The sequence below is a fragment of the Colletotrichum destructivum genome, chromosome 2 (assembly GCF_034447905.1).
Source record: "Colletotrichum destructivum chromosome 2, complete sequence".
NCBI classification, from domain to species: domain Eukaryota; kingdom Fungi; phylum Ascomycota; class Sordariomycetes; order Glomerellales; family Glomerellaceae; genus Colletotrichum; species Colletotrichum destructivum.
In genome coordinates, this window is record NC_085897.1 from 3444673 (window position 1) to 3462646 (window position 17974).

General features: G+C 56.2%; 5 protein-coding genes across 5 annotated transcripts; 2 read left to right on the forward strand and 3 right to left on the reverse strand.

The window, feature by feature from the left end:
• Positions 1-345: 345 nt before the first annotated feature.
• On the reverse strand, positions 346-915 carry CDEST_03264 (uncharacterized protein; the record flags this gene model as incomplete). Its single annotated transcript, XM_062919423.1, has 2 exons — positions 346-729; positions 829-915. 2 exons carry the CDS (start codon positions 913-915, stop codon positions 346-348), a joined length of 471 nt encoding a protein of 156 aa, XP_062775474.1.
• A 780-nt stretch (positions 916-1695) lies between these two features.
• On the reverse strand, positions 1696-2874 carry CDEST_03265 (Putative nitrogen regulatory protein PII/ATP phosphoribosyltransferase; the record flags this gene model as incomplete). The annotated part of the gene is made up of 3 exons (XM_062919424.1): positions 1696-2066; positions 2126-2698; positions 2802-2874. The coding sequence occupies 3 exons, from the start codon at positions 2872-2874 to the stop codon at positions 1696-1698; spliced, it is 1017 nt and encodes a 338-aa protein (XP_062775475.1).
• Positions 2875-5051: 2177 nt separating this feature from the next.
• On the forward strand, positions 5052-7819 carry CDEST_03266 (Putative MFS transporter superfamily). Its single transcript, XM_062919425.1, has 5 exons — positions 5052-5767; positions 5828-5853; positions 5916-6227; positions 6288-6359; positions 6413-7819. The coding sequence occupies exons 1-5, from the start codon at positions 5316-5318 to the stop codon at positions 7555-7557; spliced, it is 2007 nt and encodes a 668-aa protein (XP_062775476.1). The 5' UTR covers positions 5052-5315; the 3' UTR covers positions 7558-7819.
• Positions 7566-9515, reverse strand: CDEST_03267 (Putative V-type ATPase assembly factor Pkr1). The gene has a single exon (XM_062919426.1). The coding sequence runs from the start codon at positions 8758-8760 to the stop codon at positions 8191-8193; it is 570 nt and encodes a 189-aa protein (XP_062775477.1). The 5' UTR covers positions 8761-9515; the 3' UTR covers positions 7566-8190.
• A 1470-nt stretch (positions 9516-10985) lies between these two features.
• CDEST_03268 (uncharacterized protein) lies at positions 10986-15006 on the forward strand. Its single transcript, XM_062919427.1, has 3 exons — positions 10986-11868; positions 11940-13856; positions 14010-15006. The coding sequence occupies exons 1-3, from the start codon at positions 11587-11589 to the stop codon at positions 14586-14588; spliced, it is 2778 nt and encodes a 925-aa protein (XP_062775478.1). The 5' UTR covers positions 10986-11586; the 3' UTR covers positions 14589-15006.
• Positions 15007-17974: the final 2968 nt, after the last annotated feature.

Below are 17974 nucleotides of genomic sequence, written 5' to 3' on the forward strand. Positions count from 1 at the left end.
AGGGGCGAACACGCTTTCCTCGTCTACAACGCAGACAACTGCTGATCAACACACGATGCAAGAAAAGACAACTTCGCCTTGTTTCAAACGCCCGAGTTGTCGCTGGCATTCAGTCTCGCCAGGCATTCATGGTCGACATGATGGATTGGGTATCCGAATTAGACAAGGCACCCGTCGTGTGGGTCTGTGAAGTGCACGGCACATTGACTGAGCCGTTGACGCGATCTTGCCCCGATTGGTTCATCCCAATTTGGAGCATTTCTCAAGAAACATTGAACAATAGAAGTGAAAAACGCTAGCAACGATCAATACCGCGAATCACACATCTTTACCGGTTCTGCATTCTCAGATACGGAAGGTACTGCTGCCAATGCTTCGCCATGCCCAGTTGGCAATCAGCCAAAAGGCCCAAACGACGAACAGCGACACAAGCGCCAGTACCACTAGAACCTGTCCCCTCATCTGGAACGCATCGTCAACCTCCATACGTAACAGCTTCTTCTGCTTGCTGTGATAGTACCACTCCTGCTGATCGGCCTTGTGGCTTGGAGTCGTTTGCATTTTGACTCGCACGTAATGATACGGAGAGCTTCGGTACACGATGTTGTGCAGCCACGATGGCATCCAGCCTCCTTGGCTGTGGTTTCTTGATCTCTTGATGGTGTATCTGATATCAACCCACACCAGGGACAGCAGAAACGAGACGAAAATGATGGGCGTCATGATGCCCTGTGAGTACATGTAAGCTCTCATGCTAAACCGCGGTAGGATAGCGTTTGGAAACTAGACATCCAGATGCCTGGAGGGCCTTGAAGGGCTGGAGCTAACCTTATAAATAATCGACTGCTTGGTTGTTCCCGCGTCACCGCCGCACCGCGGGGCAGTGGCTTTGTTGGCTGTAGTTGATGACGACATCATCCCGCCGGTCAAAACGATTCAGTATACAGGGTACTCGGACGAAGATGGATGAATGGTTGGAGCTTTAATTGTATGTAAGTTTCGGGAAGTTGTCAAGGGCTGACTTCACTGCGCAGCGCCGGAACCGACCAAGGTCGAAGGAAGGGAGACGTCGGTGATAACGGCGTGCGGAGGTGAAATACAGCTTAAGTATGTGGCCAGCCAAACGGTCGCGTCGGCATTCTTCGGTGCGGCCTGCACTACCGGTTGCAGCTCGTTTTCGCTTGTTCTGTTCCACTGCCTGCAAACCAACGGAATACGGGAGTGACGGAGGGGGACCCCACTTGGCGCACTCGGAGATCAGCAGGAGACGTCCAATTGACATCAGACTCAGCACAACCAAACACCAATACACCACATAGACAGGTCATCGACAGAAAGCCGATTCGCTTGTTGATCATGGGTGTCCAGTACGCGGCTCGCAGTTAGCAGTGACGAACCGAACCCCATTATCGAGGCTGAGGGGGCCAAGCGTGTGCAGAGCCTCGAAATAATACGCTAGCAACGGACTGCTGGCGCTCAATGCGTACGAGGCCCTCACAGCCACGATTGCGACAGCTGCGATAATTAATTTCATATTGAATCGGCGAGCGGTTTGTCCAGCTTTCAGTTTTACATTGTTCCTTCTGCGCTAGCCGCTTTTCCAAATGGGGTTCCAAGACGCAAATATATCTGACTTTTTCTCTCAGTCGCATTACATGTTTCGTGGTCTTCGTCTATTTTTCACGTAGGGCAAATCTATCGAGTGTTGTGGATATCAAGCACCAAAATGTCCTGGGCGCCAACGCGGGTCAGGTTGTCCATCACGAGGGCAATCTTCTTCTTCTCGACCATGGAGCTGACGGCGACCCAGCCTTCCTCATCCAGCGTAGTGATGGTTGGCGCCCGCTTGCCAGGGGTGATCGCCTTGGCATCGGCCAGGCGGGATCTCTCGATGTTGTACTGGCACAGGACGAATCTCTGAGCGGTGATGACACCGCGAATACGAGCGGCAATGAGCTCGACGAGCTCAATGTTTGACGGCGAGCGGGACTTGATAAGGCACGCTTGCGAGTCGACGACGGTGTCGATGGCCTTGAGGCCAGCGGCTCTCATGGTCTCGCCAGACTCTGGGCATTTGCATCAGTGCTTGTTCAAGGCGCGAACCGCTTCGAGATGGATGACTTACCGACAAGGTCAACGATGCCATCGGCGACACCCAGCGCGCAAGCGGCCTCGACACTGCCGCTGAGCTCGATGATCTTAGTGCGAAGCTTCTTGGGCGAGGTGTTGCTATTGCCATCCGAGTCGACGCCCAATTCCAGCTTGGCAAAGTGCTCCTCCGCCAGATTCACGAAACTGGTGCCGATGGTCTTGCCAATCAAGTCCTCCGTCGTCGAGTACGCGCCCTTCTCGGGGACCTGGGTCTGCAGCTTGCAGTGCCCGAAACCGAGCTCCATGACCATCTCACAGCCTCCAGCCTTCTGAAGGGCCTCTACACCGTTAGAGCCCAGCTCGACAGAGGCTCTCCGGGCCTTGTTGGTAGCGATGACACCGGCATCGTGCTCCCGGACCTGGTCCCAACCCGTGATTCCGAGGTCGACGCGACCCTCGCCAACGAAGGTGGGGATATCGGCAGCGGGGAGGAAGATGAGGGCGATGGGAAGGTTCTTTACGAGCGCAATGTCGAGACGGTTCTCGCGGCGGAACTGGATGTCGGCTCCCTCAAGTAGGTTGAGTGTCGCGGAGTTCAAGCGTCCCTCTGCGGAAAAACAGTCATCGTCAGCTCGCGTTCTTTACTCTACGTTCTCTGGGTGCTGGCTCTTGTAGAGGGAGAGCGAGAGGGAGGAGGATGTTTGACTCACTCTTAGGCACGGCGAACAGGAGTCGGCCCTCGAGGCTTTGCTTCGTCATTAGCTTCTCCGTGAACTGGCTCATGACGGTTTTTGTGGAGGGGTAAAAACCAACTGGTTCACCAAATCCATGGTAGGCAAGGTGCGTTATTGCGACTTCGTGGTAGGCAGATGGGTGATCGGAGCGTGGGGGAGCAGCGTGTCCTTGGAGCCGAAAGGGGACTACACTACAGGTTGGGTGGAAACGTCGGGCGCGTATGGATGGAGCACAAAGTCGTGGTGAAGCCAATGGCGACAAGATTTCTGCAGCGAAAGCGGCGAGGGGTGTGTGTATGTGATCTGTCGCACAGCGTCTGTCGGCGCAGTGTCTGGATGAGCGAGTGTGATTTCAGGTCAATCGGCCTGTCTCGGGGGGGACTGCAGATGTTTTAGGGCGGAAAAGTTGTCGGGTGTGTCTGCGCGACTTTCGTTTCCTGTTCGTGGTGTATGCGCGGAAGCAGTCCGTGGGGATGAGGGGGGGGGGCTTCGATTCTGCGATGAGTCAAAAGCCGGACCATGAAGAGAACGAGAGGACGGAAATTTTGTGTGGTGGGTTGACCCAGTCCTAGTGTTGCAGACTAGTCGTCACCGCGGGCACGTTGGCCTATGTCGGAGCTGCGACTGGACCGCAGAGACCGCAAGAGAGAGCGCGCACCACTGCATGGCGGGGCACGCCGTTGAACGCGGGGCAGTCCTTGGGCCGAGTGGCGGCAGGTGCCGGAGGGGGCAGGGCGGCATCCGAGACCGAAGAGGTGCTGACGCGCGACACTGTGCGGTCTTGCCTGATTTGTATCCGTAAACGAGCCCGCGGTGGGCCCTTTAGCATGCTTTGGCATGCTTTAATAGGTAGTAGGTAGGTAGGTACCTTACAGATGGGATTATGAAATTGCCCATGGCCAACAGATGGAGATTCGGTGTCTGTAAGAGACCATCTGTTAGACACCCAAAATCAGAGATGGCAGGCTCTTCTTCTACGTGAGTCTATGGCCGCCTAACTGAAGTAAGAAGGTAAGAAAGAAAGAAAGAGAGAGAGAAAATGCCACTCGGATTGGTCGTGCAATGGCTGTCGATCAGCCGTTGCTTTGCTTCTTCAGACAGGTCTAGGAAGTAGAAGCTTTTTTTTCTATGTAGTTGATCTTCGTATTTCCGGAAGAGCATACACGGTCTGGCCCCGGTCTACAGAAGAGCGAATCAGTGTATAACAAAAGCAGTTGGACCAGACTGGCAATAGGCTGGCTCTCTCCCCCTTGTTATGAGCAGTCCCATTTCAACAGGTGGGCTCGATTCACGTGTTGGAGAGACATTTCCACAACATTCCTGAATGCTCCCAGAACTCCTACATTGCCGGTTCGGTAGGTCAGGACTAGCTTGCCATGGTCGAGTCCCTAGAGATTGCCTGTTCATCGTGGGCATGTCTATTTTGGGTATTCGGGCGTGAAATATGGAGGCAAAATTCCTTGCGTGGCTACTCGCCCTTCAGACAAGTCCAACATGCATTTCCCTCGCTCGACATCTTCCCCATCGCCAATTCCTAGGTATACAGCATCAAGTTTTACCATTCATCGAGCTGGCTACTCATGCTGGCTTGGAGATCCGCCGGTTCGTCAGTCGAGATCAGGAAACCCACCCGGCAGTCTCGTCAGCGACGGTGGCCAGAGCGCCGTGACGACCAAACTTTCACCGTTCCATCCATTCTCCTAGGTAGGTACGGAGAACAAATGCCGGACAGACACTGGAATGTCCTCCAGGAAAAGCCGCTGTTGTGGGTTGGTCTGCGAAACACAGGTAATCTACCCAAAGCGCTCTCCTCTGTGCCACATTTAGCCATGGTTTTGGGTGATACTGTATCTGCTGTCACCTCGGCCTTCTCCCTCGCACCAGATACAGAGCTATCTCCCTCTGTCTATCCATACTTCGTACTTATTCGTGGATGCCGTGGCACATGCACACATATTATTCCTGCCCCTCCTAACGAGATTCCGTCATGGTTCCATGCGCTCCTCAATGCTAATGGTCTCCGTCCACTTCCGTACATAAGAATGACCTTATCCCAAACCCCTGAACTCGGCTCAGTTAAACGTTGGTCTTTGGTCAAAAGCTGTCAATCTCATATCGCACCCCCCCCCCCCACCTTCCCCAGCCTGGTTGATCATCAATCATCCCCCGTCCATCCAAGTACAAGAGGCCCACCATAGCTCAGCTCGAGCAAGGGAGCTTTCATTTGGCCTGCTTGCTGCACCTCCGTCACAACCCCCCCTAAACCCACCAGAAAAGCAAACCCCAAGGCTTCGGGCCTGGCTGGCCGGTTTGCAACAGCGAACGAATCAAATCGTGGGCATGACCGTCCGCAGCGGCCGGGACGCCAGAATTACTTTCAATCTGAATCCTAATCCACCTCAATCCATCCTCGCACCCCCCCGGCCTCCTTACGTACAGTACGCCCGCCCTGTCCCTTGGCAGTGCGCCTAGCACAGGGTGGCCCTTCAAATGGCCCTGACATCGAGCTCATCGACGTCGCAAGCTTCCTCTTGCCCTCCTTCTCCTCCTCCTCAACGATACTATCATACATCGCCCCCTTCCCTCAGCGACGACTTGTACGGAAAACCGACGCCCATCAGAACGCCCTCGAAATCCTTCAGCAGCAGGGCCAACAGCACGGAGCTAGACGACCGTGCGGCCGTCACCACGGTCCGCAAGCCACCCCAAGCGCATCGAGAAGGGGACACGAAGCCCTCTGGCCCGTACAATTTTGCTAGTCGCCGAACGGACCATTGCGACAGCGACGACGAGTGCGACGAGCACGACCGCGCAGAGGACGACGCCCTCGTGCTGGAGGACCCTGTCGCCGGCATGTCAAGCTGGGCCGGCCAGCCCTCCATCAGGGGGAGCTCCGAGGCCATGCGGATGGTTCTTTTAACGTTCAACACCCTTGGTATCACGTATGCGAAATCTCTTCGCGCGCTGTTGGGTCTATGGTACTGATATTCCGCGGATGGCAGCTTCACATGGGGGATTGAGATGACATGTACGTCGCCCGTCTCACCAATCCACGCCGCCTTCCCAATACTGACGTGCCCCTGCGAATAGACTGTACTCCCTACCTCCTCAACCTCGGCCTTACGAAGAGCAATACCTCGCTGGTGTGGATCGCGGGGCCGCTGTCTGGGCTGTTGGTGCAGCCCATCGTCGGCGCCATCGCCGACGAGTCCAAGTCGAAATGGGGCAGGCGGCGACCCTTCATCGTTATGGGTTCCATCATTGTCGCCTTCAGCTTACTGACGCTAGGGTTCACCAAGGAGATCGTGGCGCTCTTCGTAACGGACAAGGAGACCGCCCGGGTCTTGACCATCACCCTCGCAGTCCTGGCGATTTACGTCGTCGACTTTGCCATCAACGCCGGTGAGTGTGGCCTTGTCTTTGTCAGACATCTTGCGAGGTTCGGTAGCTAAGCCGGTCCAGTCATGTCTTGCGCGAGGAGCCTAATCGTCGACACGCTGCCGATCGAGAAGCAGCAGACCGGCGCCGCATGGTGTAAGTGAAGCCCGGACCCGTCTCCGTTGGTTGCATCGCTAATCCCTACAAAGCTAGTAGGATGTCCGCCATTGGACACATGTTGGGCTATGGAGCCGGCGCCGTCGACCTGGTCGGCACCTTTGGCACGACCATGGGCGACTCACAGTTCAAGCAGCTCACCCTGATGGCGACCTTCCTCATGGTCTTCTCCTCGGGCGTCACCTGCTGGGCCGTCACCGAGCGGGTCCTGGTCTCGACGAGGCACGACCCCCGCAGAGCCACAGGCCGGTTCAAGGTGTTCCGCCAGATTTGGTCGACGCTACTCCATCTCCCGCCTCGGATCCAGGCTATCTGCTGGGCCCAGTTCTGGTCCTGGATCGGCTGGTTCCCGTTCCTGTTCTATAGCACCACGTGGGTTGGCGAGACGTACTTCCGCTACGATGCTCCCGCCGAGGGGAAAGACTCCAAAGGCGCCCTCGGAGACATCGGTCGCATCGGCAGCTTGGCGCTCGTCATTTACTCGACCATCACCTTCCTCGGCGCCTGGCTCCTCCCCCTCGTCGTGAAGTCGCCCGACGATGACAACTTCACGGCGCGTCCGCCGCAGGCTATCGCCCCGTTCCTGGATAGGTTCAACAAGAACAAGCCGGACCTCATGACGGCCTGGATCTGCGGCCACCTCATGTTCGCGGCGGCCATGTTCCTGGCCCCCTTCGCCCAGAGCTTCCGCTTCGCAACGTTCCTCGTTGCCTTCTGCGGCCTGTCCTGGACCATCGCCATGTGGGCACCTACGGCCTTCCTCGGTGTTGAGGTCAACAAGCTGAGCGGCGCCCGCGAGGGCGGCCCGGCATCGTACCGCCGCCTCTCCCACGAGTCCAACATCGAGCTCCCGACACTGGGCCAGGACCAGCCGCTGCATCTTGAGCACGGGCCGGACGAGGGCGGCGAGCCGACGACGTCGTCGACGGGCGAGCTCTCGGGCATCTACTTTGGCATCCTTAACATCTACACCACGCTACCGCAGTTCATCGGCACCTTCATCAGCACCATCGTCTTCACCATTCTGGAGCCCGGCAAGAGCCCGGAGCTCTCGGACGCGCCTGAGGAAGAGCACCACAGCACCGACGGCCCCAACGCTATCGCCGTTTGTCTCTTCATCGGTGCCATGTGCGCCGTGGTGGCGGCGTTCGTAACACGGAAGTTAAAATATTTATGACATGATTCAGAGGTCGGGACCAGTAGTAGCGGTAGTAGTCGAGCACTGCTGTACGAGCGGCACGTGGGCATAAATCGGCGTTCCGGGAGAGGGAGGAAGGGGGCGCACCTTATTTGAGGTTTGTACGTTCATGAAAATGACTTGCCATGGTTTTGCTTGGGTTAGGAGTTTGTGGAAATGCTACAGGGCTGCGTGTGGCCGCGGCCGGTTTCTGCTAGACGCACAAGTCATTTCTCAACACGTCACCATTTTCAGATGGAAGCCTTTGTTCAAAGACCGTGTGTCCGTGTAAAGCGCTGTCTTTGTGTGTGAATATTTGTACGTGGAGCTGCTTATGAGAAAGCATGCTGCCGAGTCCTTATGTACAAGTTCGCTTCATTGCAACCAAGCCGTCCTCGCAGTAGCTCATGTGCCGTTGCTTGCTCAAGGGTATATCGAGTATCTCGTCGCAAGAGATGCGTCCTCGGCCTATGCCTACTGCAACCCTATAACACACCGTAGGTGGTTTCCGCTTCGTTCAGGAGCGGTGTGATCAAGTTAGTATCGCCGTACGTGTCTGTGTTTGTGTGTTTGTGTGTGTGTGTGTGTGTGTGTGTGCTCGCGCGTCCCACGGCGCCTCCTTGACCAAATCGTTCACTTGTCCTTCTCATTCTCGTTCTCTGAGACCTTCTCCCACTCGTCCTCGGTGCTGACGCTTGACTGTGTGCCCCCGTTCGTCGCATCCTCGGCCCCGGACTCGGCCGCAGCTGCGGCGACGGCTGCGGCGGTGCGACGCTTCAGATCGGCGGCCTGCTGCTGCTGCTGCGCCGTCTCGACTTGACTGCTCCCGGCAGCAGCAACCTTCTTTCGCGCGCCTACACCGCCGGCGACGGCACCCTCGACCTCGGTGTCGCTATCATCGGTCCCTTGGGTGTTTCCGCCGCCGCCGCTGCCGACCCCTGAGGAAGAGGACTCAGCGAGGCGGGCCTTCTTGGCCTCCTGCTCGGCGTGGATGGCAAGCTCGTTGACGAACCAGTTTATGGAGAACCAGAGGAACCCGCTGAGGAAGGAGAGGATGACGAAGTGAATGCTCCAGGTCGTCAGGAGGAGCACGGCGAGGAGGACCTGAAGGGCGGCGAAGGTTGCGTTAGCGGCTCGGACGAGAGTCGGGGTCGGGCCCGGGATGAAGATCGACTCCCAGAGGTTGGTGACGAAAGACGCCATTGTGTTCTGTGTTGTCTTTTGTGGTGCGGAGGGGAGGATATTGTCGGTCGGGGTATTCGGATCGTGTAAAGTGAAGAAGATGCGTGTCGCCGTGCGTTGCGTTGTCCCTCCGTTGGGGATCTCGGAGGCGAAGGCCTGCGTGAGGCGTGCTGGGTGTGGATGCGAATGGATTGCGTTAGGTGGGTTCCGACGGCGGGGGCTAAGCTTTCTGAAGAGGCTGGCAACCTTCAGATGCGTGAAATCTATGGGGCGTGATGAGGTGATAGTAGGTAGCTGCGACTGTGTTTGCGATGACGACGCCGACGACGACGAATGATACAGTTCGTTGTATGTGGTCAGGCAGAAGAACCCAAGCGGTAAGAGCGCATAATAAATAGTGTTCTGGCTTGAGGGGCAGAGAGTATGGAGTAGGGCGGTGGTGGTGTTGTTGGTATTGGTGGGCAGGAGAGGGGCCCGGCTGCTAGAGTGCTAGAGGGAGGAAAATGCAGGTGAGGGATTGAATAACGTACTGCTTGACGCCTGGCCGGAGCGGGGGAGGGGAAACAAGAAGGCAGGAAGCGTCGTTAATGTACCTTTTCTTTTTCTTCTGCCAAACAACACAACAGAAGAGACACGTAATAATTTGTTTCTAGGAGGGTGCAACGTGGTCACTCGGTTGGTGATGGCTCTAATCTACCTTTGTAGATGGGAACAGGTGGCATGTCAATAGAAGAAAAGGTGACGCTGGCCTTCGCGATGGCTGTCACCGACAGGCGTAGGTCTGGGGAAGAGGCGCATCAAATACCAAAGCGCCTCCCTCGGTGTCATACGGGAGCCTGTTAGGCAGATAGTTTCTTTCTCTCGGTGAGGTCACGTAACCCACCAAAGGCATCTCACAGCCTATTGTAAAGCATAATAAACGGAACTCTGCCAGGAAGGCGAACGCCTTGGACAGCACGCGGTCCTTTTTGGAACCATGCCGTAATACGGGGAGCGAGAACAAGAGGGCGCGGCAGCGGCCGGAATGACCCCTCCATCGTCTTGCCTTTACGTGGGGTCGTGACCTCTCCTACACAATGCTTTAAATGAGCCGAGCCGGAGCGAATGGCCAGCTGACCACGCTTCTATAGTCAGCCGTATTGCGGTTTTGGGGGTATCGGCCCTACTAATGTCTCCTCCAGGTGGTTTTGATGTACCGTAGATGCAACACGTTAATAACTTGGTTGGCGTGGTCTTGGGCTCGAGGCGGCTCTCACGCAAGGGAGCGAGCCGTCCTGCGTCCACAGGGGCATTTCAGGAACGGGAGGACCCAAGAAAACTCCTGGGAGCCGGTCAATGCGGCATAGATTATGGAATGGGAAAGCAAACGGCCTCAGACAGAGACGGTTGCTTTTGTTTCCCCTTGAGTGTCAACTGATGACCGAAGGATGGCATGCAGATCATGCATAAAAGCTTAAATACCCATCGTCAGTGCTGTGCAAGCCAAGCAGGAGAAACTGCATGGACGTCATGGCGTGGTTGAGGCAAGCCAACGGTGAGCGGCGAATTCCAGCTGCTTCGAGCCACGTTGAGGTGAGCCTTGTTGGTCACTCCTTGGGAGATAGATGTCTGGAGAACCGCTGTTGTGGATAAATGTGATCGAGTCTCGGACAAGGATCGTAACCACAGAGTCTCGACATGTCTTATGTGGCATCTGGTTCCGGGCACGTGCTCAGAAGGGGGAGCTCTTATTTGTAGTCAGCGGTGCCGCCATCGGCAGAAGCAGACGCAAGAAAGGGAAGGAACCACACGCGGATGTATGGGAATTCCTGGGGTACCTGGGTACCCAGGCACCACACCGTGTTGCCGCCCCCAAAATTGGAGCGAGGACCGGGACTCCAGGATTTATGGATCCCGACAAATCAACCCCCTGCCAGGCATTACTTGAAGTTGTGCCTTCAACTCCTCCGTACGGATGGATACGTGAATCCATGGCGAGCAGTGACGCAGGCACGCTCGGCAAGAAGACGATCCAACACGGAACGGCATACGGGCACTTCAAAACACCCGGGTTCTGCTTCGTCCGGTTAGGCGTCCTTCCTGTTTCCGCTGCCACACACTAACAGGTACATTACATACAAAGCCGGAGCAGCCGGGGTTCCTAACTCTCAATCAACATTGAAAGCTGAGGTAAGCTGTCTATTCACCTACGTACAGTAGGTCACCTAAGCAGTGGAAATCACACCTTACGTATCCTTGCAGGGATATCCGGGGAACGTGTGACCGGGCCATCGTCCGTCCACCTTAGCGTGCGGAGGAGCACTTTGCAGGCTGGAAACTGGGAAGCTGGACTACCGCAAACCACACACCAGACAGACGCCAGACACCATCGGCACCGATCGACGACTGACGACCAACCACAACCACGACCGTCACTTCCTCCTCGCCGAAGAGCCGCAACAAAAATTATTCATGACACCCATGTTCGCCTTGTCCGACATGACATGATTGGCCTCGCTCAACCAACACCGTCACCAGCCATTTTCTGATCCGTTTGACAACTCGCTTCACACCTGCTTCCTCGGCATCGCCCATTCTTTCAATCGTTCTTCTTACGGCGCCCCTTGACCCTGTCCGCGCAGGTTCAATTCGACGAACGCGCTTCCCCATCTAATCCTTCCGCCATCCTCCTCCCCTCTCGACCGCCTCCTTCCGACGACACCGCGTCTACGACTTGGACTTTCAGAATACCCCCACACCCACAGGAGAGAGAATCTTGGGTACAAACCGCCTCGCTGTCGTTGTTTACCTCCCGCCAACCGTCGCTACCGTTGCGACCCGAAGCATGCGCGGAGGGCTCTCGTGATCATGGCCCCAGCCCTGCAAACAACAGACCCTACGACCCATCAAGCCGCCGAGCCGCATCCAAACGAAGTCGTGTCACCCTACCACAATGGAGCACAGGCTCATTCCACGTCCACCGACAATGTGATCAGCCCTGATTCCGAAGCAGACCCCTCGGCCATTATGCGCAAGCTTATGAAGGGGAAGGACAAGGAATGGGATGCTGTTGTCTCCGTACGGTCGGCCAAGAATAAGCTCACCTTGCTTGAGATGCCCGTCGACATCTTGAGGTTGATTATTAAGGAGGCAAGTCGCCCGCCGTCACCCGCTTCCCCATCGCGTCTGTCCTTGCCACTGACCTTTGCGCCTCTCCTCAGATCACCCACACGAACGATCTCACCTCGCTCGCCCTGACAAACTCAAACCTCCATAATCTCGCGGTTCCTCACATCTACTCCAGGTTCGACATCGTCTGGCCCGATGCCACACAGATGACGGCGTCCGACTCTAAGAGCGTCGACGCCCTTACCTATGGCCTCTCTACCATCTGCCTCGGCAGCTCCTTTGCCCGCCGTACCCGCAAGATGCTCTACCCAGGCTATACACCCAGCTACAGCACCGCTGTTCGAAGACAGAAGAACGACTATGCCAAGTACACGAGGAAGTTTTCGTTAGGCAACGGCCCGCACGACTGGGTGGCGGAATACATGATTACAAAAGAGAGCGGCAAGATGCTGGGCACGCTGGTGGCGCTGGCCATCGAGAAGATGGTCAACCTGGAGACTTTCGTTTGGGATATGCCGACTGGCGTTCTATCCGACATCTTCATGGCGCTGGCCTCAATCCCAGAGCAGTGTCCGGACGGCGAGTCGAAGCTCGAGAAGGTCTGGGTCAGATGGCACGACAACTCAGATGGTTCGAGCTCTTCGGCGGCGTCGAGTCCTCCTCCGCCGAACCCGCCTCACGCGACAGTGCCCGCCGGCAGCAACCTTACTGCGATTGGTATCCTGATCCCCTCAGACGCCGTCCACCCGACACCGCGAGCTGCGATACCCTATGCCGAGTCCCGAGTCGAGTTCCCCACCTTCAGCGTGCTGCCTCCCCTCAAGAGTCTGACGGTCCTGGACATTGACGAACTTGCCTATCTGGATGAGATGGCGATAGTCATAGAGAGATCCAAAGACACTTTGCAGGAGCTTCGCGTCGGCATATCCCCGAAGGCCATCTACAAGGACTTCGTCCAGACCTGGGACGGACCCGACTTGCGGCAAATCGACCGGGACGCCAGGTGGCCCGGCGAGAGCACCATCGGTGAGAGAAGGCTTGGCGGAGTCTTGGGCGTTCTGGTCGGCCGGGTGTACGACATCCGTCGGAAGACGACTTCAAGATCCAGAGAAAAGGCCCCACCATCATTATCCCAGACGGCACAGCAGACAGACACAGCCCCTGATTCGGATTCGACCGAGACCTCAATCACTCTGGGAGACTCTGAGGATGCTGGAGCGGACGACTCACAGGCGGATCGTGCTATCGAGCCACACCCCGGGCAGACCGCGGATCACGCCACGGGAACAGGCCTTGCCTCAAACACAAAAGAGCAAGGCCACATCCAACCAATGGAAGCTGTGCAGCTCGATAAAGAGCCTGCGACGGGTGATAACATTGGCAACGACGCGTCTTCCAAGTTATTGCGAAAGAGGTTGGACGGCAAGCTCAAGCTACGGACACTCGAGCTTGAGAGGGTCCCTCTTTCGATCCAAGTTTGTTGCCAGGCGATCGACTGGACAGTCTTGACGACGCTGACTATACTCGAATGCGCCCAGCATGAGCATCTCTGGAAGGCCTTGCGGAGGCAGTTTGGGCCCACTCCGATAACGAGACTCGGGTCTCATCATCATCACCAAACCAGCCCTCACAAGCAGTCTATGGAGTATCATCTCAGCCTCAAGAGCATTCATACCGACGTCACTTCGACGCCTCTGATCAGCTTTCTCAGAGATACCTTGGCGCCGAACAGCCTGGAGGTCCTCTTTCTGCAGGACCGGAGACGAGCGAGTGGCCCGCCAGCCGTGACTATTGAGCAGATCTTTAAGGGGGTCATCAAAAAGCATCGGTCGAGCTTGCAAAAGGTGCTTCTTGACAGCTCGGACAGGAAGCGTGGTGGCAGCAACGCGCCGACAGATTCTTCCCGTTGGCGCAATTGGGTGGTGCCAACGGATATGTTGCTCTACATGACCAGCGGGCGCATGACGAACCTCAGGGAGCTCGCCGTCTCCCTGTACTACAAAGATTGGGTGAGTATTCCTCACTCTTTCCCCCTCCTCCGTTGATTGTCTTTCTCCCAAGTGGCCCGCTTGTCAAGTGACACCCGCCGTGCCATCTTCTCCAGACACTTGTGTCGAACGATTTGCAATTTTGATGGCGTTCAGCGCTGACCGCTACTACAGCATACATTTCTTCAGAGACTGCCAAACGCTCCACAACTCAGATCACTCAATCTACAACACATCGCTGACCACATACTCGGCAACTTCGATGCGAGAGAGTTGGCCCTGCAGCTGGTGGACATCATAACCCTGCGCCCGGAGATCCAGCTCTGCTACGTGGGTATTTCCACTAAGTGTTTCGAAATCTTGGAGAGCAAGCCAGTGGAGGAGAACGGCGCTTCGACGACCAGTATCACGACCGATCCCGCCGTAACAGGTCACGATTCCGGGATCGACGGCGAGGACGAGGAAGAGGATGAAGAGGACGGCACGGACGATGAGACGGCGAGCCAGGTGGATGAGGAGACCTCCGAAGAGGAGGGGGAAGACGATGATACCCCGGCGAGTGCGGTGGACGCGGAGGACTCGCAGTCGGAGGCGTCCGCGGCTGCGCAGGACTCGGACGACGACGACGATGACGACGACGACTCGATGCGAGACGTGGACTGCAATCACTCGCGGCCGCGTCTCCGGCTTCGCGAGATTCTGTTTTACGACGACAAGGTGGCAATCTTCAAGGCTAGGCACGGGAGACTGTGAAGGCCGGAGTAGTTAGGGGCGGGGCAAAGTGGACGAGGAGGAGTCTGGTCCTCGGCGATAAAGGGCTGATTTTGTCAGGGGCTGCCAGAAAGGAAACCAAGCCTGCATGACGAAAGAGTGAAATCTACAGCCAGTGCAATGCGCGAGCTTGAATACTGTGACAAAGGCCTTTTTTCCTTTCTCGTATTTCACTCTTCTTCCAGAGCATGTTTCTTGACATACTGTAAAGTTTCATTTCGGCTTTTCTTTTCCAGGGATCGTCTCGTTCCTCTCTGTTTGCGTCTGACTGTCCTCAATTGATATCCCTTTCTTCGTTGTAACCTCATGAGGAGTGTCGTTTACTCACCACAACCGCTCGCCGCTCTCTCTCTCTCTGTCTCTGTCTCTGTCTCTCGCTCTCCCGTGTCCAAAGTCCCGTAATGGTCTCTCTCTGTATAGTCTGTTCAATGTGCGCGTTATTCGGAATGAGGTATGCTTGTCATTCTATCCTTGAACGTATCAAAGGGCAGTGCTTCTCCCTCCTGTCCATAGAGGGGATGCTCGTGGGATGACCTATACAGACGCATCGATGGTAGCCGGAGGGGAGAGGCTGGCGATCTTCCCGCGCTCCCTATGCGACGCCGGCATAACGCGGTCCTAGGACCTACCCATGGGATGAAGGGTACAGTATATTAATGCTGGAAAGGTAAGCAGGAGATGGAAGCTTCCTGGCTAGGCCGGAATAGTTAGGGTCCATGATACAACACGGAACGTGTCCCTCTTGGACCCCCCCCCCCCCCCCCCCCCCCCCCTGCTGTTTCTCCGTCTATACTGGGCTTCATCCCTGATGGTGGAGGAAATGAGCTTGGTTCATGGGGGGCGGATGAGAGAATCAGAAGACAAACACAGGGTGATGGGGATGGGGATGGATGGACAAAGTTGGGACGTGGGCGGGGATGTGTAGGACTTGAACGCTTGGCCGTTTCCTCGTCTGCGAGAGAAGTCGATGGGGCTTTCAGGCAAGCCTCTCCTTGCGTGTGGTGTGTGTGTGTGTGTGTGTGTGTGTGTGTGTGTGTGTACATCGTTCTGTATGTGTACATTCAAGACGCGACCAACAGTGAAAGAAGTCTAGACATATGGCCGTATGGTTAGAGTAACTAAACGTCGCTGGCGGCGGCAAGAAGAAACCCGCCACTGTTCCCCCGACGCCCTTTCGCCTCCGCCATAGGTCATTCCATCTCCAAGGGTCTCTTGGGGCTGTGATTACCTGGAAAGGGTGTGTGTTCGAGTCCAGAGAGGGGGGGGGTTCTGAGTGGCCTACTCTAGAGGAGGGGGGAGGGAGGGGGTGGGAGTCCCAGCGGAACTTACCCTGATGCTACCACGCCCCCTTTGCTCCGCCCACTTCCTCTTTGCCCATCCTGTACCTCATCCTCCCGTAGGGCTTGTATGGTTACAGCCTACAGTGGGTTCCTGCGAACTTGGCCAGCCGTGGAAGACGTGCCGTAGTGTCAACTGCCTCCGCGGCGAGTCGAGGGGCAGACAGAGGAGATCAGACCCCCATGGGAGGGAAGAGTACAAGTTCCAATAGGATAACTCGTTTATCCTAGGAACTCGGCTAGGCCGCGTCCTCCGTTCGCAGCGTGTGTCCATTCTTACCCCGCAAGCACATCTGATGTTGCTCTTTCCGTCACTTACAGCTTGTCCTCGTTCAGAGACGTCCCGGCGATGAGATAGCAACGCCCGAGCAAAGCTCCGTAGCCCGGGACGGATATACGGCCACACAGACCAGCACGGTTTCAACCAGTCCTAGCTGAGAAGGGATAGGGGCGGGGGGCTTGCCTCCTGCTGCGGCAGGAAGAGGGGGGAGGAAGAACACGACAGGGCAAGCGCAATAGCAAAGAGAAATTTTTCACAGACCCAAGACGTGGGAGAGGATTCAGGCGGGAGGATGTCCATCCTTGTCTTTGTTGAAGAAGAAGAAGGGGGGCGGGACCGAGACCGGGAGGGATGGGATGGGATGGGATGGGGTCTGAACTGGATGTAGTTGGGAAAGGACGGAAAGTGTTGGAGGTGACGAATCCTCTCTTACGGCCTTACTTGTCATCCTTCTTGTCATCTCAGGATGGTGGTGTGGAGGCAACTGGGTTTGTATAGCCGCCGGGACGAGTAACATAGGGAAGGTCATGTCGTGCCGAGTTCTGGCCGGAGGCTCGACGTCGAGATGGATTGAATGACTGGCTGCTTTCCCTTTTTTGCTCGGATGGCGATGCGTAATGTTCTGACTCCATTGTCCGTAAACCAATATGAGATTAAAGGAAGGCATGTGTTAAAGAGCAGACGAACGTTATGCTGGGCAGTGCCAGAAGCTGCCTCTCTGCAAACTGGATCGGGAGACGCAGAAACTCCGCCGTGACTGTCGAACCGTGTTGCGGAGGGCCTCGAAAGCAGCATCGAGGAACGCGGTTGGCAAGGCCTCTTGAACGAGATTTCCCGAGCGTGGACCAGCATGGGCCAAAACATCTCTTGATACAAGTACGTTGTCGAGGTTCCGAGGGAGGGTCATTGTCGTGGCCTATTGGTGTAAGAGAGTTGTCTGTTCGCTGGGAGCCCTGGCCACGAATTCGGCTTCTTTTATGCTGCTGGCAACCCCTCAACCGAGATGCTGTTCCATCCAACCGTCACGAATCCTTAGTTTCCCTTCTCGGTGGAAGCCTACTTACCACTCTTACCCTCTCTGATATACACCGAGAAAGTTAGGTAGGCCGCCAGGCCGGACCCAAATCTGCCTGACAGGGAGCTTCCGCCGGGGTGGCAACAAAGTGGCTCCCCCACCTCTATCAAACCGTTCGAACACTTCCTAAGGCCAAGGCCCCCTTTTCGCCATGTCCAAACCGCCTCCCCACCATCCATTGATGGACGCTTCGGCCGGTCACCGAGGGAAACCGGATGTTAGAGGAAGAGTACGTGAAAAATCACGTCTCTTTCCGAAATAGAAACTAAAGAATAATTCTGGAGCCTAGAATCCGTCATCCCCTCCCTCCCCAATGTTCGGACGACGTACGATGGTTGGCCCGCTAGGCCCGTAGGATCTGCCTCCCTGTGCGGTCACACCCCGTCACCGCACCGCTGTTGCCCCAGCCACGGTTTGAAGGATCGCTCGCATGCCGCTCAAGCCACGTCCGCGAACCCAAGGGACGAACGATGATGAGGTTGGCCAGGTTGGACCGGGCTGAGGTGAGAAAGGGAGACAGGAATACACAAGGCTGACATGTATCGTGGCGCACGCCATATATCCGTCAGAGACGCGATGTCCATGTTTGGCCTTGACTCGCTCGTCTTATGCCTCAATCTGGATCCGCCCAGCTTCTGCTTATTCCCAGTGACAAGAACACGTTGCTTTGTATCGG

Excerpts from the sequence above, each read along its gene's own strand:
- CDEST_03266 (XM_062919425.1), top strand. The coding sequence starts at position 5,316 with ATGGCCCTGACATCGAGCTCATCGACGTCGCAAGCTTCCTCTTGCCCT. Across the intron at positions 5,768-5,827 it reads TTCAACACCCTTGGTATCAC|CTTCACATGGGGGATTGAGA; the intron begins GTATGCGAAATC and ends CGCGGATGGCAG. Across the intron at positions 5,854-5,915 it reads ATGGGGGATTGAGATGACAT|ACTGTACTCCCTACCTCCTC; the intron begins GTACGTCGCCCG and ends CCCTGCGAATAG.
- CDEST_03267 (XM_062919426.1), bottom strand. The coding sequence starts at position 8,760 with ATGGCGTCTTTCGTCACCAACCTCTGGGAGTCGATCTTCATCCCGGGC.
- CDEST_03268 (XM_062919427.1), top strand. The coding sequence starts at position 11,587 with ATGGCCCCAGCCCTGCAAACAACAGACCCTACGACCCATCAAGCCGCC. Across the intron at positions 11,869-11,939 it reads TGAGGTTGATTATTAAGGAG|ATCACCCACACGAACGATCT; the intron begins GCAAGTCGCCCG and ends GCCTCTCCTCAG. Across the intron at positions 13,857-14,009 it reads CCCTGTACTACAAAGATTGG|CATACATTTCTTCAGAGACT; the intron begins GTGAGTATTCCT and ends CCGCTACTACAG.